General features: G+C 43.4%; 1 protein-coding gene across 2 annotated transcripts in view; it reads right to left on the bottom strand.

Annotated features, from left to right (window-relative positions):
• Positions 1-23,029, bottom strand: part of TMEM40 (transmembrane protein 40) — a 54,037-nt gene that overhangs the window by 5,473 nt on the left and 25,535 nt on the right. Inside the window, exons 4-10 of one of the 2 annotated variants that reach the window (XM_040407701.1) lie at positions 18,197-18,347; positions 15,922-16,026; positions 12,166-12,252; positions 9,797-9,847; positions 4,263-4,322; positions 2,928-2,999; positions 1,117-1,191 (exon numbers count right to left, since the gene is read on the bottom strand). In XM_040407701.1, coding sequence (XP_040263635.1) covers positions 1,117-1,191; positions 2,928-2,999; positions 4,263-4,322; positions 9,797-9,847; positions 12,166-12,252; positions 15,922-16,026; positions 18,197-18,347 — 601 coding nt within the window. Of the gene's footprint in view, positions 1-1,116; positions 1,192-2,927; positions 3,000-4,262; positions 4,326-9,796; positions 9,848-12,165; positions 12,253-15,921; positions 16,027-18,196; positions 18,348-23,029 lie in introns of both variants that reach the window. The other variant, XM_040407700.1, reaches the window with a different exon arrangement.

Raw genomic sequence — 23,029 nt, 5'->3', positions numbered from 1 at the left:
GCTATCAAATGAACGGTGTTGTGCTTGGCGAGCAGAGAGAAGGCAGCGATGCTACTGCGAGAGCCGATGCCTTCTCTAACAGCTGATCGGCAGGGTTCGATCTGATCAGGAAAACCTTTTTAATGATTACAGTCATTGTTAGGAATTCTTTATATACAGTACCTATCCAATACTCTATAAGCAAAGAATCTTACTCTTTAAAATGAGGTTCTGCAGCAGCTGATGTATATGAAATTTTTAAGCAGTTGTGACTCAGAACTGCAGCTTCTGAAGAGCCTCCTTTGTACAAAGAGAGAACTATATCTTTCAAAAGCAGTAGATAGACTGCTTCTGTTACAAGAGATATCAGCATCTCTATAAAGCTGCCCATACACCTTAGATCTATATCCACCAAATTCGCCCATTTTGGTGGGACCAGCCAACAATCTATTGTGTATGAGGCCTCCTGACTAATGTTAGGGAATATAAGGATCAGGCATGTTGGATTTTAACTGCCTGATCCTATTGTTCTTAGTAGATAAGATGCTTCCAGAGCCCTTCTCCACACTGCCTATTCACTACATATACATGCTCAGCTCAGGGATAAACTGCTGGGAGTTATCTGCAATTTTTTCAGTAAGATAAGCAGCATCTAAATAAAACTAGATTTTATAACTGATGACCTTTTCTCATCATAGGTCATCGGCCTCTGATCGGTGGAAGTCCGTCAACTGAGCTCATGTTTGAGTGGGCATCGGCGCTCCTGTGAGCGCCGCGGCCTTCTGCATGCTCACAAAGCTACGTGACCAATGAAGGTGTCATCACTTAGCCTAAGGAAAGTTAAGAGAAGGCGGCAGCACTCACAGGAGCACCGATGCCTTCTCAAACAGCTGATCATGGGGGCCTGGGTGTCGGACCTCCACCAATCAGATACTGATGACCTATCCTGAGGAAAGATCACCAGTATTGAAGTTTCGGGAAAACCCCTTTAAATGTATATTGACCAAATCTGCCCATTTCAGTGGGTTCAGCAAACCATATATGTGTGAGAGAATTAGAAGAGAGATAGCAGTCGGTTGAACGATCATTTGTAGACAGTTATGTGTATGCCCAGTATATATTAAAATCTCTCCTTACCCAATCCAAAATAGATTCCAATGGTTTCCAGCGTTGCAAATGAAATTAAACCAAAGCCGGCTGAAACTGTCCAGTCTAAAAGATATATTCCCAAGAAATATATTAGAATACGTTACACTTTTGGGGTTTGGAAATCATTTGCAGAAATAAATTTCCAATATTTTTTTTGCATAAGCGGTTTACATAATATAGAACGTTGTCATCAATTCAATCCATATAAGATACAAAAGGGTATATATACGCCCCATATCGGTAAGTTATGCAGCTGCTATGGGGTCATTAAGAAAAAGGGTCCCTGTGCTGTTGGGTGGTGCGTACCTGTGCAGTAGTGTCCTCTCCAAGGAAATCACACTGCTCTCAACATGGGCGTGTGGAATTAGTAAAAGTCACAGAAATTGCAGGGAGGGGGGAATACGAACACCAGACCATTCTGTGATGGGGGGCCCAATACATTGTTTGCTTTGAGATTCCCTATCTACTATGTACTCCACTACGGCTCATGTTTTTATTGCAGCGGGAGGTTCCATATCCTGGACTTTTAAAGGGGTATTCCAGCAGAAGCATTTGCCACCTAAACAGGGGGTAGTTGATAAATGTTCAGTCAGTAGGAGACCAACCAATGAGACCCCAACTGGTCGTATAAACAAGGGATCCCTGTCTTGCATGCACCCCCATCTGCAAGACCATGAGAAGTTTGAATGGAGAAGTGGTCAAGTATGCGTCCTGCTTTGTACTTACAGAAAACTCTGCATTGGCAGTTTCCATCAGTAGACTTTGAATGGAGCGGTAGGGCTTATATACAACCACCTCTCCTTCTAGTGGCAGTAAATCAATTATCAGAATAGTTTCCTTTACAGCAATGATAGTCATTATTTGCAGATACCACCAGCAGGAGGTAAGTGCCCCTTGCTGATATCTGATCAAGTCCACTTGCAACGGGCGCCTCCCTTTAGGGCCCTCTGTATATAAAACGCGTCCCAGGTGTAGGAATTTCGAGTGGTATAGTGCGGCCTAAAATGTCCCGTTATGTGTGTCACTGTGCTCCTACCTGGACCCCAGGCTTTAGCTCCGAAGCAATAAATAGGGGGAATAAGTGAGGGATTTGAAAGAAAGATTGAGTCCAGACCTTGTATGTAGTTGAACAGCAGCTTTACTTGAATAAAAATTCATCAGAAACAGTCTTCAAGCTTTGTCTTGGTCCCAGCAGGCTTTAGCATCAAACTGGCAGGCTTGCTCAATAACTCTGCTTGCTTTCTCTCTCTCTACTGTACTGACAGGCTTGCTTAATACTCTGCTTCTTCTGTATGCAGCACTATACTTTGTAGTCTGACTGGGTTAGGCCAGGGAACTTTCCTCCTGGCTCCTGTGGCTTCAAGTTTTGGCCTCCATGGCCAGCAGAGCTTAAGGTGCTCTTGCTTGCATGGTCATGTCCAGCAGAGACGTGACCCTGCACACCTGTCCCCTAGCAGGGGGTAAGCTAGACTAACTCGAACTGGTATTCACCCTTCCATCAGGAAGTAGGACTAGCCCACTTCTCCATAGAGGGGGGTTAGAATGGAATGGAAGGCTCCATTTTATCTTAATATAGCTCTGCCGTGTTTGCTGCCACCTGCTGGAGAACCAGGCACATTACATGTGAACAGGACAGTTACAAACATTAGAAATGCACAGTGTGGAGGGTTGCAGTGTGCATTTCAGAGGATTTTGTTAAGGGAGTGTTTCTGCATGTAGAGGAATAAATGACAATTATACTTAGACATGGGAAATATCCCATTATTATTTTCACAATTTCCCTGCCATGTTGTACTTACCACTATAGTAGTATTCACATACCAGGACGGCTCCCAGCGCAAAACACACAATTATGAAGTGAAAAAACTCATCTACAGAAAAATTAAATAAAATTAGTTTCTATGAGAATATCCTGTACCACGGAGAACAGTTTATACAAAGCAGGGTTAGGTCCTACAGTAGATATCCATTGAAGATTAGACAAATACCGGGGTAGATTTAGCAAAATTGGTTTAAAGGAGAACTATAGAGGGAAAAGTTCGATCCAGCGAGTAAAATTAAAATAAATCTTTATTTCTTCATGTCAATAAAATATTGGACATCATTTCTTCTCCTTCTGACGCGTTTTGACCAATTTAGGCCTTAGTCATAGGGATGATGTACAATTATTGACATGAAGAAATAAAGATTTATTTTAATTTTACTCGCTGGATCGAACTTCTCTCTATGGTATACAAAGGGTGTGAACCCAATCCAGACCCCTGCTGAAGTCGGTGAACTGACCTTCCACCTGAGCGCTGGACCCCACATCTACACAAGGTAAAGTAGAACTGGCTTAAGTTGCCCATAGCAACCAATCAAATTCCACTTTTAATTTTTCACAGCACCTTTGGAAAATGAAAGGTGGACTCTGGTTGCTATGGGCAACTAAACCAGTTTTCATTTACACCAGTTTGATAAATCTCCCCCATTGTATCCATGCCCTAATCGCATCCACCTACTTAATCTATGTATCTATATATCTATTTATCCATCTATTTGTCTGTCTCTATCTTTACCTTCTTCTGACATTGATAAGCATTAAAATATAAAATGTCACCACTAGGCGGCACTTGCACAAATACAGAAGATTTTTTTTAAAGCTTCCAATGCATTGATGGGCGGAGTGTTGACACCTGTATGCAGTGAGCTCCCTCTAGTGACAGCTGAAAGCAAGAAGCCAGAACAGTGCAGAACCCCGACCCTCGGTGACACCAGGCCTTAGGCTAGGGCTACACGACCACATGTGTCGCGCAACACATAGGACACAACTACACTGCAACATGTGTTGCGCGACATTGATGTCACGCGAAATTTTTTATAATGATAGTCTATGGTGTTACACTGCAACATGCGACATGCTACGAATGCAACGCGACAGTCGCCGAAAAATTCACCTTGGATGGATTTTTTGCTACTGTCGTGTCGCAGCATGTCGCAGTGCGACACCATAGACTATCATTATTAAAATTGTTGCGCGTCATTGGTGCGACAACTGTCGCCGTGTAACTAGCTTTAGAGCACTAATGAGATCTGTCTCAGCGGTAGGTCCAATATTGCTAATGGGGATTAGAGTAAAAAAGCTGAGCTCATACCATCTTTTTTTATTCCCCATGATCTTCTTTGGGATTTTCCTTGATTTTTGTCAAATTTACCTACTGAAAATAGGAAAGGAATAAAATAAAACATGGAGCAGTACAGTAAGTTGAGAAATAATCCTTAGAAGACCCACAATATGGTAACACTGCATTAGGGCACACGTTCGGGTTTCTGCATTCAGTTTTGGAAGCCAAAACCAGGAGTGAATTAAAAACCGAGTGCAGTTTGTGTGCAGAAAATTGCAAGAAATATGCACCAAAACCGCACATAAATCAGCACTATTTGGGCTCATGCACACGATTTTTTTTTTCTCTGATTTAAGTCCTCTTCTATTCCGCTATTCCACAAAACATATCCGTATGTGATCCGTTTTTTGCGGATCGTAAACGGAACCAGTAACTTATTAAACACCAAACACATGAGCAATATGGGCTGGGCATAGCATTTCTACAGTATGGATCCGCAAAATACGGATGACATACGGATGTGTTTAATTTGTGTTCCGTATTTTTTGAGGAACCATTGAATTGAATGGGTCCTCGGACCGTGATTTGTGGACAATAATAGGACATGCACTACTTTTTTGCAGAACGGAATGCACACGGAGTACCTTCAATTGTTTTAGCGAACTCATTAAAGTGAATGGTTCGGTATACTCTCCGCAAAAAAAATGGAACGGAAGCGGAAAGAAAATACGTTTGTGTGCATGAGCCTTTTGTTACAGTATTTTTGAGTGAACTTCATCCGTTGCGCACAAAAAAATGCAACAATTGACACAGCAGGTCAATTTCCTCGCCTAAGAAAAAAGAAGAAGAAGAGTACATGAGATTTGTCTAATCTCATAAACTTTACTGGTACTGCATAACACTGCACGTAATTCCCACGGTGTGCAGCCACCCGAGGACTTTCTCTCCTTTTATGATCCTCTCCTGGGCTTGGCTTCCAAAACTGCATGCAGAAACCTGACCGTGTGGTCGTCCCCTGACTGCTACCTAATGAAACAGGCTGCAACAAAAAAAAAAAAAATTTTTACCACAAACTGCATGCTGAAGTGCACAAATCTGTCTCTTAGGCCTCTTTCACACGGGCGTTGCGGGAAAATGTGCGGGTGCGTTGCGGGAACACCCGTGATTTTTCCGCGCGAGTGCAAAACATTGTAATGCGTTTTGCACTCGCGTGAGAAAAATCGCGCATGTTTGGTACCCAAACCCAAACTTCTTCACAGAAGTTCGGGCTTGGGATCGGTGTTCTGTAGATTGTATTATTTTCCTTTATAACATGGTTATAAGGGAAAATAATAGCATTCTGAATACAGAATGCATAGTAAAACAGCGCTGGAGGGGTTAAAAAAAAAAAAAAAAAAATTTAACTCACCTTAGGCCACTTGATCGCGGCACGGCATCTCCTTCTGTCTCCTTTGTTGAATAGGACCTGTGGTGAGCATTAATTACAGGAACAGGACCTTTGATGACATCACTCCAGTCATCACATGGTACGTCACATGATCTTTTACCATGGTGATTCACCATGGTAAAAGATCATGTGACGTACCATGTGATGACCGGAGTGACGTCACCACAGGTCCTTTACTCAGGTCCTGAAGAAAGGGGACAGAAGGAGATGTCGGCAGCGCAAACAAGTGGACTAAGGCGAGTTAAATTATTTTTAATTTTTTTTTAACCCCTCCAGCGCTATAGTACTATGCATTCTGTATTCAGAATGCTATTATTTTCCCTTATAACCATGTTATAAGGGGAAATAATAATGATCGGGTCCCCATCCCGATCGTCTCCTAGCAACCGTGCGTGAAAATCGCACTGCATCCGCACTTGCTTGCGGATGCTTGCAATTTTCACGCAACCCCATTCACTTCTATGGGGCCTGCGTTGCGTGAAAAACGCAGAATATAGAGCATGCTGCGATTTTCACGCAACGCACAAGTGATGCGTGAAAATCACCGCTCATGTGAACAGCCCCATAGAAATGAATGGGTCGGTATTCAGTGCTGGTGCAATGAGTTCAACTCACGCATTGCACCCGCGTGGAAAACTCGCCCGTGTGAAAGGGGCCTTAGGGCTCATGCACACGACCCTACTGTGTTTGCAGTCCGATCCTCAGAACACGGATGCAGAACACGTGCGTTCCGCAATTTGCGGAACGAAGTGGGCCGCCCATAATAAAAACGCCTATTCTTGTCCACAAAAGGAACAAGTATAGGACATGTTCTATGTTTTTTGCGGGGCCACGGAACGGAGCAACGGATGCAGGGAGCACACGGAGTGCTGGCCCCATTTAAGTGAATGCGTCTGCATCCGAACCACAAGAAATGCAGATCGGATGCGGACCCGAACCACGATCGTGTGCATAAGCCCTTATTCTGATACTTCAGTGTATGGATTGGATAGACCGAATACAATTGTGCAAAACTGTGATAATCATTAAACTTTCTACTTGGAAAGTTGAAATGATGAGAGAAAAGGCGGAGTTTTATCATCTCCTATGCGCCTGAAAAGTGGCATTAAAAAGTCGCAAACAATCTGACACCTTTTTAAAAAAAAATGGAGGAATGGCCAGCGGCCACAACAAATTTATCTTCATTTACCCCGGTTTTCTGGCACACATGAAACCAGAAATCTATGGCAGTTCTGAGCTGCCGCAGATTTCTGCTTAGGCGCATGGACTGTAGGAGGGTGCAACCAAGTTATGACGAGGCCTGAGCTTCATAAATTAGGCGCATCCTCCGGCAGTGCAGGGGACGCAGAAAGCGCAAGTCTTGATAAATCTGATTATAAGTATTAACTAAAGGGGTATTCTTATCAAGTAAAGTGATATCACTAGCATAGACCATCACTGTATAATCAGTAGGGGTTTGTCCTCTAGAACCCTCACCAATCCGAAAGATGAAGAGGCTTCAGCGCCATTTCTTTCATTGTCATTTCCCTGCACAGCGGCACACCTCATTGACTTGTGAGGCTGACAATTATCAGGATGAATCAGGCTTCCAAAGATAGGACCCCACTAAGATCAATCTTGGGTTTACGTTATTTTATGACCAGAGAATCCCCATTTAAATTTTTTGCAATCATTGTTGTTAGAAGCGTCCCCAAATGTTATGGTCATTAGGGATGAGCGAATCGACTTCGGATGAAACATCTGAAGTCGATTCGCATAAGACTTCGTTCCAATACTATACAGAGCAGGAGCCCCGTACAGTGTTAGAATGTAAAAGCTCCGATGAATCTCGCTAGACTTCGGGTAATAACTTCATAAATTAATTTGTACTGTAAAAAAAACATTTCCCGAACTCGGGTTTGGTTCCAAGTGGTACCCTAGAACCAAACCCGAGTTCGGGAAATGTTTTTTTACAGTACAAATTAATTTATGAAGTTATTACCCGAAGTCTAGCGAGACTTCGCAAAGCAATAACTTCAGCTCATCGGAGCCAATACATTCTAATACCGTACGGAGCTCCTGCTCCGTACAGTATTTGAACAAAGTTTTATGCGAATCGACTTCAGATGTTTCATCCGAAGTCGATTCGCTCATCCCTAATGGTAATCGTAACTCCTTATGGAGGTGTCAATTTTTATTTTATTTTTTGTTGTCTTTTTTAATCTCCGCATTTCAAAAGCCACAGCTTTTTTATTATTCCATCAAGACAGCCGTATAAGAGTTTTTTTTTATTTTTTTTTAACAGGGCTAGTTATATTTTTTAATGGCACCATTTTGGGGTACATCTAATGTATAACATACATTTTGGGGAATAGGTTGTGGTGTGACACAACAATTAAACCATTGTTTTTTAGGTTGCGTTTTGTTTCATTGTGCAGTATAAGTGACTTGAATAATTTATTCTGTGTTTTGTTTTTCCTACTTTAGCACTTTTTACCAATCTTTTCGTGAACTTATTTTTAGTTTTCCATGTCAGCATCTATATAAAAAAAAAAACTAAAATCCTGCAGTATTTGCACTGGCCACAAAACCTAATAACAGGTGCCATTTCTTCGTATGTTCAGATTACTTTTCAGAAGTCATCTCCTTTATGAGAGAGAGATATAGAGATGAGTGTGAGATAGATGAGTGTGAGAGAGAGATTTAGAGATGAGTGTGAGATAGATGAGTGTGAGAGAGAGATATAGAGATGAGTGTGAGATAGATGATTGTGAGAGAGAGAGATGAGTGTGAGAGAGAGAGATGAGTGTGAGAGAGTGTGATGAGTGTGAGAGAGAGAGAGAGAGATGAGTGTGAGAGAGATGAGTGTGAGAGAGAGAGAGAGAGAGATGAGTGCGAGAGATGAGTGTGAGAGAGAGAGAGAGAGAGAGTGATGAGTGTGAGAGAGAGAGAGAGAGAGAGAGAGAGATGAGTGTGAGAGAGAGAGAGAGAGATGAGTGTGAGAGAGAGAGAGAGATGAGTGTGAGAGAGAGAGAGAGATGAGTGTGAGAGAGAGAGATGAGTGTGAGAGAGAGAGAGAGATGAGTGTGAGAGAGAGAGAGATGAGTGTGAGAGAGAGAGAGAGAGATGAGTGTGAGAGAGAGAGAGATGAGTGTGAGAGAGAGAGATGAGTGTGAGAGAGAGAGATGAGTGTGAGAGAGAGAGAGAGAGATGAGTGTGAGAGAGAGAGAGATGAGTGTGAGAGAGAGAGAGATGAGTGTGTGAGAGAGAGAGAGAGAGAGAGAGAGAGAGAGAGATGAGTGTGTGAGAGAGAGAGAGAGAGAGAGATGAGTGTGTGAGAGAGAGAGAGAGAGAGAGAGAGATGAGTGTGAGAGAGAGAGAGATGAGTGTGAGAGAGAGAGATGAGTGTGAGAGAGAGAGATGAGTGTGAGAGAGAGATGAGTGTGAGAGAGAGAGAGAGATGAGTGTGAGAGAGAGAGAGAGAGATGAGTGTGAGAGAGAGAGAGAGAGAGAGAGAGAGAGAGAGAGATGAGTGTGAGAGAGAGAGAGAGAGAGAGAGAGAGAGAGAGATAGAGATATAGAGAGAGAAATATAGAGATATAGAGAGAGATATAGAGATATAGAGAGAGATATAGAGATATAGAGATATAGAGAGAGAGAGATATAGAGAGAGATATAGAGATATAGAGAGAGATATAGAGATATAGAGATAGAGAGATAGAGAGAGAGATACTCCCTCCTGACCTCTGCACAGGTCACAGAGCATGTATAGCATGTCCCTTTAAGGTTACCATAGTCTCAATGTGATTGAGAATAATGATCATGCTGTATAATATACAGTTTTTTTTTTTTTGCTGTATTGTAAAATTAATTGCAGAAATTACCAAGTTTCCTGTCATTGATAGAATTTATTTAGATCGGATCCTGCACATTTCTCAGATTTTTAGCTACCCTCTGTAGGCAAGACTGTGCTGCCTCATTTTTAGCTTCTTCTAACGGTGTATTCACACACAGCAGAACTTTTGCAGGATTTCTGCAACCGTCTAATCCATCTAAATAGGGCTTGCAAACCATGTGCTTGCCTCCTGAACAACCCCATTCAGATAAATAAAACATTTTCAGCTGCAGAACTCATTACCTTTCTCAGAAGTATCTTCATTGATGTCTTTCTCTTCCAGATCTGTCTTCTCTGTTAGTATAAAGCATACATGGTTACACATCAGACATAAATGCGTATCTACTTTGCTTTGCATTTTTATCACTGGGGTTACCGCAACTAAACCTGGAATGTGGGCAGCACGGTGGCTCAGTGGTTAGCAGTAGTTGGTGTCTTGCAGCGCTGGGGGCCTAGGTTTGAATCTGACCAAGGGGAACATCTGCATTGAGTTCTCCCTGTGTTTGTCTAGGTTTCCTCTAGGTACTCTGGTTACCTCCCACACTCCAAAGCCATACTGATAGGGAAGTTAGATTGTGAGCCCCATTGGAGACAGCAAGTGCAGCGCCCATGTTTGAGGTGGCCCCAATGCCATGCTAGGTCATCCGGACACTGTCAAGGTGTTGCTGCTTTCCGGAAGGGATGGTAAGGTGTGAGGCACGGCAATAAACCAGTGTGCTTTACTGGAGGAACTCAAGTGCAAAACAATACATTTAAGGCACTGAGCCGGTTCTCCAGTCTCCTCCCTGGCAGAAGTAGGTTTCATGCTAAGGAAAGGCCTGAGCTAGCTGTCCCTGTCTCTTTTAGAAGGTTGGCTCCCTGGCCAAAGGCTTATGGCCCAGGGTCTGTGACTCAGTCGTCCAGCTGGCTCCCTGGTCACAGGGCTGGTGACCCAGGATCTGTGGCAGAGTATCACCATCTCAGCGTCTTCTTTTGGTAACTCATGCAGCCTGCCAGAGTATCTCCTACTAAGCACTGGTCCCTATCTGCAGACAACTAAGGGCCCTGACTGGTCTCCTTATATACAGTTTCTAACTGAACTAGAACCTTCCAGTTGGAGGGGTGAAGTGGAGAAGCACAGAGTTGTACAATAAATTATATAGATCCAGTACATCATGCATATAGATGTCTACAGTGAATCCACAGAGAAGTGGCCTACATAGAAGAGAGGGCACCACAGCAAGGAACAACCTGGGCTGCCCCACTCAGATGCATAGTTTTGTCATCCAGGACCAGTGGCGTAACTATAGGGGTCGCACCGGTCGCAGTTGCGACCGGGTCCCCAGAGGGCCCCCTTTGCCAGTGGTAACGATCGCGGTCACAGAGTGTGCGACCGCGACCGGCAGGGAAGGGGGGCTGCAGTTCCCCCGCAAGTGATTTAAAAAAATTTAATCTTATAATGGCCGGTCAGGTCATGCCTGACCAGCGGCACAGCACTGCACTCTCACAGTTAATTACATCCCGCCCCACCCCCGGCCCCGCCACCACCAATCCGGTGCTGCTTTCTTGCTGTGATCTGGCCGGATCACACGGGCCCGCGGCGCAAGCCGGATGACGGGAGTGGAGCAGTCTTCTCAGAGAAGGTGTGTAAATGTGCACACACCACTGGCTTCATAACTCACATTGGGGCACCTGGCAGCGTGGCACAGTGGCAATACACAGGGGACTGGCATGGCAGCAAATCCTTCATAGGGGCCCAGCCTGGGGGACAAAATCATGACATAAATAGGGACAAAGTAAAAAGATTAAAATATATACAGAGCGGGCAAAAAATGAAATATATACACAGGGAACAAATGTAATATATACAGAGGGGGCAAAATGGATTTCTATGAAGGCAGGGGTGTAACTATCACGGTCGCAGAGGGTGCGACTGCGATCGCTACGACCCTGCCCTTGCCCCCTGTATATATATCCATTTTTCCCCCTCTGTATATATTACATTTGTCACTTGTGTATATCTAAAAAATTTTGCCCGCTCTGTATATATTTCATGATTTTGCCCCCCAAGGCCGGGGCCCCTATAAAGGATTTGCTGCTATGCCAGTACCCTGTGTATGTCCGGGGGGGGGGGTGTCAGGCCCGGTGGGGGGACCCCAATTCAAAGTTTGCCCCGGGGCCCATAGAACTTTAGTTATGCCTCTGTCCAGGACTCAGGGACCTGGTGGTTATTTTCCCTGATCCATACAATCTATGCATTGAAGGGGATTCCTGCAGAAGGTCTCGCCACTCATTAGCAAAGGGAACAGATCTACCAAGTCTGGGCCATCTCCATGCCAGGACCACGCGAGGTACCACAATGGTGCACATACTTGTGCAGTAGAGTCTGTTCTATGAATGTATGTCTGCAAACACAGCACAGTCCAGCAGTGACCCTGAGAATTTAGCTCAGAGACCCAATGTTCAAAGCAACCATATTGTAAAGTGCAAGATGATTTGTAGAAGCCAGACAACCCCTTTAAATATGGATATTCATCTATTGTTGTACATGCGGTAATTCTTTGCAACCGGCAAAACTGCTGTAAAGCAGTAAACTGCTAAAAAGTGCGGCAAAACCAAAGCTATAGACTTACCATTTGTATTAAGTGAGGCATTCTTTTCTTCTTTTTTCTGTTTAAGTGGCCGCATGGGTGCTACCTGGGCAGCTGGCTTAGCAAATCCTAAAACACAATATAATCCCTATTAGATTATGTTCACGGTGCTCTGATTTTAGTGGATTCATTTTTACAGAGAAATAGACACATCAGCATTATAGAAACCATGAGCATATAGAGGACAATAATGTTCAGTGAATATCCCGCTGTAATCCTGAATATAAAGTATTACCTCTCCATCCCCCACACAGGTATAATATAAAGACCGCCATCTGATCCCGCCCGCTGTATGTACTAAGGTGACATTACTGACAATCCGCATGCTCCTGCAACCAATGCGAATGTTCCCAATAATATTATTAAAGGGGTTATCCAATGAATAATGTAAAAAATTAAAATGAGTACATGGCGACCTCTTTCTAACAAACTTAGAACCAACCCTGTGTCTCACGTGGATCCAGAGATCTCCCCATTCCTTGCTTCAATTGCTCTTCTAGATTCATTGGAAGCTGGCAGCTCGGGGGGCATGTCCTTTCTACTGCAGCTGGTGGCAGTTAAAGGATAGAACTGAGCATGTGCTTCCATCTTAGTGGGTAGGACAAAGTATTTTTAAAAAGAGTAAACAGCAGGGGGCGCTATACAGATAGATTTTTAATTACATGCAATTACAAAAGTATTCAGATCCAGATGCAGGTTTGGAAAATCTAGAATGTTTTTTGTGGGACAGCCCTTTAAAGGGGTTGTCCTGAATTAGGGAAAAAAAAAAAAAACAGTGCCACTCTTGACCAGTGATTAACTAGATCTATTATATAGACACAAACAATAGGGACACGGTTCACTATTCATTCTCTTTATAATATGGACTAATTAGAGTTCCAGAGCCTGCTTATGGATCATTGGTCCTTATGCCAGAAAACCTTAAATCATTCAATTTGATGTCTATCAAAATAAGAATAACAGGATGCATTAGGGATTAATTAAAGGCCTTCTAATAATTTTGTGCTTAAAAATGTATCTAATACTAAAAGATATTCTTTTGCTAAACCTGTAATTATACTAATGAGACTATGGTTACACCAGAAACTGTAACGGCCAATATCCAGTGTGCAGTGTGCCACAATCCTGATGTGACCTGATCACAATATCATTGTTGTGGATATGACACCCAAGTAATATCTATATAGCAAAAAACTTCAATGGAAAAAGTGCAAACATGGGGTCATTTATTAAGACCGGTGTTATAAACGCCAGTCTTAATACCTATGCGCTGGCGCTTGATGCGCCGGCCTCTGCATACTGTAACTTAGGCTCATCCTGGCTTGGATTCTGCAGCAAATCTCCTTTGCGACCGAATCTGCGACAGATTTACGCCAAAAAGTGATGTATAGCTAATCATAAATGACCCCCCACAGTTTTTAAAAACCAACTCCATATTTACCGCTGAGTTACCAGCTGCAGTTTTATGTGTAGGTGCTGCTAGTGGTTTCAGCTGTTTCTAGTAAAAATAAAATGCATGATGCTCTTATAAAACCCCGTTAGGCTTTTTCAATGTGTTTTCTCCAGTGGCTCAAAAATGCATCAAAACCGCCCTGCCTTAGGTGCTACCAGTTACCATGTAGCCTGGCCCTAAAGCTGGCTATACACATTTAATAGCTGTCGGCCAAACAATAAAAAAAAGTCATCCAACAGCTATCTCACGTGACTCCCCAGCAACTGCTCCATACCCATACTCGATTGGTTTGGGAAAAGGTATATGTGTATTCAATTGGGACAAGAGATGAAGCCTCTGCAGGCAGTGTAATAGGAGCCGACAGTGGAAGCTAGCCCCGCCCCTCCCTGCCGTCCAACCAATCAGAGGCAGCCAGCAGTCCAGCACTGACTCACAGCACAGGGGGAGGAGTCGCAGGGACTAAGAGAATCGTCTGAGTTTATTAGTTAAAAGAATCAAATGAGTCACAGACTGTGTCACCGAGTCCCTGCCAGACTTCCTGCTCTGCGGCTCCCTGTCTCCTGACAAGTCCGTCCGGGGGGGTGGTACAGTATTGCATGTAGCAGAGCTGTGTGTGTACAGTGTGCTTGCAGCAATGTAGCAGAGCTGTGTGTGTACAGGGTTCTTGCAGCAATGTAGCAGAGCTGTGTGTGTACAGGGTGCTTGCAGCAATGTAGCAGAGCTGTGTGTGTGTACAGGGTGCTTGCAGCAATGTAGCAGAGCTGTGTGTGTGTACAGGGGGCTTGCAGCAATGTAGCAGAGCTGTGTGTGTACAGGGGGCTTGCAGCAATGTAGCAGAGCTGTGTGTGTACAGGGTGCTTGCAGCAATGTAGCAGAGCTGTGTGTGTACAGGGTGCTTGCAGCAATGTAGCAGAGCTGTGTGTGTACAGGGTGCTTGCAGCAATGTAGCAGAGCTGTGTGTGTACAGGGTGCTTGCAGCAATGTAGCAGAGCTGTGTGTGTACAGGGTGCTTGCAGCAATGTAGCAGAGCTGTGTGTGTACAGGGTGCTTTCAGCAATGTAGCAGAGCTGTGTGTGTGTACAGGGTGCTTGCAGCAATGTAGCAGAGCTGTGTGTGTACAGGGTGCTTGCAGCAATGTAGCAGAGCTGTGTGTGTACAGGGTGCTTGCAGCAATGTAGCAGAGCTGTGTGTGTGTACAGGGTGCTTGCAGCAATGTAGCAGAGCTGTGTGTGTACAGGGTTCTTGCAGCAATGTAGCAGAGCTCTGTGTGTACAGGGTGCTTGCAGCAATGTAGCAGAGCTGTGTGTGTACAGGGTGCTTGCAGCAATGTAGCAGAGCAGGAAGCCTGGCAGGGAGTAGTCTTATATGGCGAGTATATCCCAAACTCTATATTTTCAGTGTAAAAGTTGGGGGTCGTCTTATACGCCCAGTCGTCTTATACGCCGGCATATACGGTATATCATCAATAATGTCTAATAGATTTTGAATGAAATAAATAGCTTGTAGTGAAACTTGATTATCTCCAAAGTCAGCTCCAAATTTTTTTTTCTTTGAAACGTTCCTTAGATACTCCCTATGTATAGGGGCCTTTATTTACTATAGTAGAAATAGTCCACTGTGTAACTTTAAAATATAGGTTCTCCTCTGCACACATTGCTTTATTTATATTGTAATGATCATGTGCTAAAGCATGGCTTATACTCTAGAGCTGTAATCATAACTCTGCAGGTTGCAAAAAGAATCAATCAATACCTAGTTAACAAACACACTCCTTATATCAAAACACTGTACACTGCCGAGACCGTTTCCAGAACTGCTGCTTTTTTTTTATTGGTTTTTATAAAAAATTTAGAGCCACTTTCTCTATACAGCCTTTAGATTCTCTAGTAGCAAGCTCTGTATTTCTACTGTGTTGGGCTCCTTATCTCTGATCTCTAATTTCTTAAACACTCATTATAGGTCAGTTTTTATCTTACTGATACGAATATGGCTTAAATCAAAGTGTTTATGACCTTTTAGTAGTAACAACAAAAAGTGAAAGTATGATTCACACAGCTAGACAAACAGTTAACCCTTTATTACAGAACGGCTGAATATTTTTCATAAAGACTAATTGAGAAAAATTATTGAGTAAAAATGAGTAAAATGCAATCAAATAAAAATTGCCCTTGATGGTGTACATAGCCAAGTAACGCCTATGGTTTAGAATACATTTTTACTCAGAATTTGTATATAAATAAGCCGTGAATTGATGTTAAAAAAAGTTATGAACAAGCCTAACTTACCATGGGAAAGTAATGGTTTGGTCGTATGCAACATTTCTGTAACTTTATTTTGTAATACATGAGATAATTTGTCTCTCATTTTCGATAAAAGTAACTTCTTGTCATCTACAAATAGAGGAGAAGCCGTAATAGTACATACACACAATACACCCACATAGTACATACACACTGTCAGCAAAATAATGATAGACCGCTCTTTTTTTTTTTTTTTTTAACTAATAATAAATTATATATACTTGTCAGAAGGCTGGTGTATACAGGGACTTCCACCCTTCCACTATCTAGAGGCCTCCAGCATGAGAAGCATGTCAAGTCTAATGGGTCCTGATAGCCCAAACCCCCCCCCCCCAAACCTCTCCATACAAGTCAAGACATCTTCCTGACCACTTTTCCACTTTCGGTGTGGTAGTGTCACCAATCAGCAGAACACAGCAGGGTATAAGCCCTGAATACTGCAGATAAGTTGGCTACCACAGCCCTATATCTCTCTGTTATCACTGCCCCTCTACTGGCTACTGTGTGGTGCATAGCAAGAGGAGTCTCTGTGTCTGGTTACACCATGTTAATAGAATTCTGGGACTGTAATGCTACCCTTTTTCCTGGCACTACACACCACGTCCCTCTTTTCCATAAAAAAAAAACCCCAAAAAAACCATGGAGAACCCACATATTTTCCGAAGGGTCATTCCCAATATACCTTGATCTGGACCTGCCTGTGTGCACAATTGTCACAGCATGCTGTGGGTAGTAGACTCCACACCGAACACAAGAGGGAAGGGAAAGGTATTAGGCCTGGAAACTAGGGAAAGGTCACCACCTAGTGAATCCCTAAGGCTGGGTTCAGACCTGAGCGTATTTGATATGCGCGTTTAACGCACGTTTTTGTCGCGCGTTTTTATGCGCGTTTTTTGCAATAGTAAACGCGCGTTTGACGAGCGTTTGTGTGATTGACTGCAGTGTCCTATGGCCACAAACGCGCGTCAAAACGCCCCAAAGAAGCTCAAGAACTTGTTTGAGCGTAGGGCGTTTTTCAGCGCGTTCAAACGCGCTGTAAAACGCTCAAGTGAGAACCAGGGCCATAGGGAAGCATTGGTTTTCATGTGTTGAGCGTTTTACAGCGCGTTTGAACGCGCTGTAAAACGCTCAAGTGTGAACCCAGCCTTAACCAAGCCCTGACTACTATCAGTATGAACACACCTCGATGGTAGGAATGTTCATACGCTGGAACCTAGAGCCCTAACTTACCCTAAAGGGCCCTTGAAATAGTGTCAGACAAAATATGTCCTGTTCCTTCCCAGCTGAAGGAACAGGAGACTCCCTCTCTAATACCAAAAGATAGGGGAATACAACAAACAAGAAATAAGGAAAAGACACTAAACTCTGAAGTACATGGACGAGCAGGAACTCAGAAGAGAACCAACACAAGAACTTCCACAACCAGAAAGGAGCTATCAACCGCATAGCATGATGGGTGAGACCAGCCTAAATAGAGGAGTTGGAATGACCACTTAAGCTACACCTGAGACAAGAGGTGTGGTCATACCCAGCAACAACACAGAAACAAATGAAACCTTGTCAAATCACCTCATGTGCAGCCAGTCTCTTAGATCTTCTGACCCCTGTCACGGGAGAGACCGTTACAACAATATATAGTATCTGTCATACGGTACCTCTGTCTGTCCCTCATATAGATTTTAGGGGTCATTTATTAATGTTATGTAGAGGCTCTGGACTCTACATAACTTCGGCACACCCAGCGCCGCTTCTAAATGTAAGACTGCCTCCTTTTTTGTCTTACATTTGGACCATTTTCTACACCAAAACCAGAAGCAGAAAATGATGCATGAGACAGGCCTGCCAGTCTGTCCCCGCTCACACCACAACTACTTTTTTAGTTCTGGCGTGAGCGGGAAAAGTCACTGATTGCGACGCAACTAACCATTGCGCTGCAATCTGTGCCTGAAATATGCCTAATATAGGCTTATTTCAGGTTAATAAATGACCCCCTTTCTTTTTTTTTACAGCATCTTAGGCTTTGTTCACATCTGTGTTGGTAGCTCTACCATGATCCTCCACTGCAGATTCATTCAGTCTTTGGCATCACTATTTTTCCCATTCAAACAACAGACACCTGAGTGATAAGTCAATGCTGATGGATCCATCACAGTGCCATGCCTTGCTAGAAACGGAGGCCACCCTGCTGATGTGAACAGAGCCTTATATCATGGAGTCTGAAAATAACTGATACAAAATAATATGCACACAAAATAAATACCATTCTCCTTGCAGCTGGGGAGCTCTCCGTAGGCTCTCTCGTCATTCATGTGTAGCAATAGGTAAAATATTGCAACCGCTTGCGGGCCTTTATCATCTACAGACTTCAGGAGAGCCAGCTGCTTGCCAGGAGGGTCACTGAGCTGAATTATCTGGAATACAAACCAGATGTTTTTTAGGGGTTGTATTCATAACCTTATTTATTTGTTTATTTTTTACTTCTTTGCTCTAGGGCTTATTCACAGGTCCCTCCCCTGTGCAACCCTCACTCCTGCGCTCTCTCAGACCAGGCCAGGCAGCTGCTATGTCCATATGGCACACGTATATACTGTATGTTATATAATGTCATTGTATAAGGGCTCATGCACATGGTTGTAGTTTCTGTCCGTATCTGACCCACATTTTTTGCGGATTGGATGCAGACCCATTAATTTCAATGGGGCCGCAAAAGACGGGGTGCTGTCCGCATCCGCACATCTGTTCCGCGGCCCTGCAAAGCAAATAGAACATGTTCTATTCTTGTCCGCTTTGTGGACAAGAATAGGACATTTCTACAGCAATTAAAAGCTGGCGGCATGCATTCGACCATGATCCCCGATTTGCAGATCCGCGATTTGTGGACTGCAAAACACTTACGGCCATGTGCATAAGCCTTAATACTCGTGACAGGGCCCTGAGAATAAAATATTTCAGTCCTCCTCCTGGGTGGGTCCCTTCTGAGTTTGGGCCCCGTCGCAGCCGCGCCCTTGCTTCCCCTATAGCTACGCCCCTGGACCACTGCATCAGAGTTTTGCATCCGCAAACATTAGGATGTCTCTGTGTTGCTTATACCATGGTTGATCTGGGGGACACGTTGTGGCTGATAAAAAAGCAACTTTTTTCAACACAATTTTGATCAATGTTCTGTGCAATGGATCAGTGTAAAACAGATTGAACACAAATGTCCCACAGAGTTGAATGGTGGGACCAAACTAGTGCATGCTTTATTTTTCCATAAATGTGTTAATAAAAACACTAAAATCCACCGACTTGTGCGGTTCATGCGAAACACGGACAGCACACAGATGTAAATCAGTGGCATATGAATAAGCCTTATGAAGAAACTCCCCAGCAATATTACAGCACTGCAAGATGTTTCATCCCAACTCAACTGCATCTATACAATGGGAACTCTTTCACTATGGGCAGCTGTGTCATGTCATCCCCAGTCTGACCATTAGTGCAGAGCTCGCTCTGCTGTGTAGACAGTATGCCAATCTCTCCTGTGTTGCTAAATTCCTGCAAACTACAGGATTAGATCATCATCTATTAAAGGGGTTTCCACCCCCCTCAAAAAAAAATTGCTGACCACCGAAGATCTGTTAAAAAGACCTCTTGAAAGCTGCCCAATTATAAGGCTGAGGCCGTCTCCATGATGCTTCTAATCTCCCAGTTGGGACCACTGTCACCCCTGTGGCCAGTGAAGGACCAGTGAGGGGGCATAATCACTTCCAGCTTTCCAGGGACTAGAAGCAGTAGGGATGAGAGCTATAGGACTCAGAGGGGCTTTTAAGAGGTGTGTTTTTTTTTTGTTTTTTTTTAAACAGAATCCTGGGATCTATAATTATTTGAGGACGGGGGAATTGAACAACCCCTTTAAATCCCCCTTACAGCTCCCCTGTAGTTCCCTCCCCACCCATCCTCTTTTCTCTGTATGTCCTTTTTATATAGAGTGCTGCTATGTCCTATCTACGGGACAAGAAGTGCATTAATGGTAATAGGTGAGCCCATACTGCTGATTTATAAAACACCCTACTCGCATTAACTATCCATACTATTTGTTTGTGCTTTGTGCAGTACCTCCTGTGTATTTCTACATGATGCAGCATCACACTGCTCTCCCCTGTATCCTGCTTTTAAGAGTTCTCAGGGAGAAACCTATCATAAGCAGGAGGCAGGAGAGACAGGCTGAAGCTACATCACACAGACACAATGAGACTCTGCACTTAGACAGTAGTTCTGTTACTGATCTATCACTTGCTGTCTTTAGATAGGACTGAGAGCAGAGAAAGTACAGTGTGGTTACACTCCACTCATTCTTTCTGTGACAGGCATGCAGCCCAAAACTACCAAAGGAGTCATGTGCATGTATGAAACCTCGCTGCTGCTGGACATGTAAAAAAAAAGACAGTCGAGGACCAACAGAGCAACAGTGCTCAGGCAACAGGGTATTTACTGCTAATTTAACCACTTTAGCCCCCAGTGCTTAAACACCCTGAAAGACCAGGCCACGTTTTACACTTCTGACCTACACTACTTTCACCGTTTATTGCTCGGTCATGCAACTTACCACCCAAATGAATTTTACCTCCTTTTCTTCTCACTAATAGAGCTTTCATTTGGTGGTATTTCATTGCTGCTGACATTTTTACTTTTTTTGTTATTAATCGAAATTTAACGATTTTTTTGCAAAAAAATGACATTTTTCACTTTTAGTTGTAAAATTTTGCAAAAAAAAACGAGATCCATATAGAAATTTTGCTCTAAATTTATAGTTCTACATGTCTTTGATTGGTTCTACAATGGCCAGACAGTACAAACACCCCACAAATGACCCCATTTCGGAAAGTACACACCCTAAGGTATTCACTGATGGGCATAGTGAGTTCATAGAACTTTTTATTTTTTGTCACAAGTTAGCGGAAAATGATGATTTTTTATTTATTTTTTTCTTACAAAGTCTCATATTCCACTAACTTGTGACAAAAAATAAAAACTTCTATGAACTCACTATGCCCATCACGAAATACCTTGGGGTGTCTTCTTTCCAAAATGGGGTCACTTGTGGGGTAGTTATACTGCCCTGGCATTCTAGGGGCCCAAATGTGTGGTAAGGAGTTTGAAATCAAATTCTGTAAAAAATGACCTGTGAAATCCGAAATGTGCTCTTTGGAATATGGGCCCCTTTGCCCACCTAGGCTGCAAAAAAGTGTCACACATCTGGTATCTCCGTACTCAGGAGAAGGTGGGGAATGTGTTTTGGGGTGTCATTTTACATATACCCATGCTGGGTGAGATAAATATGTTGGTCAAATGCCAACTTTGTATAAAAAAATGGGAAAAGTTGTCTTTTGCCAAGATATTTCTCTCACCCAGCATGGGTATATGTAAAATGACACCCCAAAACACATTCCCCAACTTCTCCTGAGTACGGAAATACCAGATGTGTGACACTTTTTTGCAGCCTAGGTGGGCAAAGGGGCCCATATTCCAAAGAGCACCTTTCGGATTTCACAGGTCATTTTGTACAGAATTTGATTTCAAACTCCTTACCACACATTTGGGCCCCTAGAATGCCAGGGCAGTATAACTACCCCACAAGTGACCCCATTTTGGAAAGAAGAGACCCCAAGGTATTCGCTGATGGGCATAGTGAGTTCATGGAAGTTTTTATTTTTTGTCACAAGTTAGTGGAATATGAGACTTTGTATGAAAAAAAAAAAAAAAATCATCATTTTCCACTAACTTGTGACAAAAAATAAGAAATTCTAGGAACTCGCCATGCCCCTCACGGAATACCTTGGGGTGTCTTCTTTCCAAAATGGGGTCACTTGTGGGGTAGTTATACTGCCCTGGCATTTTCCAGGGGCCCTAATGTGTGGTAAGTAGGTAAATGACCTGTGAAATCCTAAAGGTGCTCTTTGGAATATGGGCCCCTTTGCCCACCTAGGCTGCAAAAAAGTGTCACACATGTGGTATCGCCGTATTCAGGAGAAGTTGGGGAATGTGTTTTGGGGTGTCATTTTACATATACCCATGCTGGGTGAGAGAAATATCTTGGCAAAAGACAACTTTTCCCATTTTTTTATACAAAGTTGGCATTTGACCAAGATATTTCTCTCACCCAGCATGGGTATATGTAAAATGACACCCCAAAACACATTCCCCAACTTCTCCTGAGTACGGCGATACCAGATGTGTGACACTTTTTTGCAGCCTAGATGCGCAAAGGTGCCCAAATTCCTTTTAGGAGGGCATTTTTAGACATTTGGATACCAGACTTCTTCTCACGCTTTGGGGCCCCTAGAATGCCAGGGCAGTATAAATACCCCACATGTGACCCCATTTTGGAAATAAGACACCCCAAGGTATTCAATGAGGGGCATGGCGAGTTCATAGAAATTTTTTTTTTTTTGGCACAAGTTAGCGGAAATTGATATTTTTAATTTTTTTCTCACAAAGTCTCCCGTTCCGCTAACTTGGGACAAAAATTTCAATCTTTCATGGACTCAATATGCCCCTCACGGAATACCTGGGGGTGTCTTCTTTCCGAAATGGGGTCACATGTGGGGTATTTATACTGCCCTGGCATTCTAGGGGCCCTAAAGCGTGAGAAGCAGTCTGGAATATAAATGTCTAAAAAATTTTACGCATTTGGATTCCGTGAGGGGTATGGTGAGTTCATGTGAGATTTAATTTTTTGACACAAGTTAGTGGAATATGAGACTATGTAAGAAAAAAAAAAAAAAATTCCGCTAACTTGGGCCAAAAAAATGTCTGAATGGAGCCTTACAGAGGGGTGATCAATGACAGGGGGGTGATCAATGACAGGGGGTTGATCAATGACAGGGGGGGTGATCAATGACAGGGGGGGTGATCAATGACAGGGGGGGTGATCAATGACAGGGGGGTGATCAGGGAGTCTATATGGGGTGATCACCACAGTCATTGATCATGCCCCTGTAAGGCTTCATTCAGACGTCCGGATGCGTTTTGCGGATCGGATCCATCTATCAGTGCATCCGTAAAAATCATGCGGACATCTGAATGGAGCTTTACAGGGGGGTGATCAGGG

Source organism: Bufo bufo, chromosome 9 (genome assembly GCF_905171765.1).
Source record: "Bufo bufo chromosome 9, aBufBuf1.1, whole genome shotgun sequence".
NCBI lineage: Eukaryota > Metazoa > Chordata > Amphibia > Anura > Bufonidae > Bufo > Bufo bufo.
This window is presented reverse-complemented; position numbering and strand designations above follow the sequence as displayed.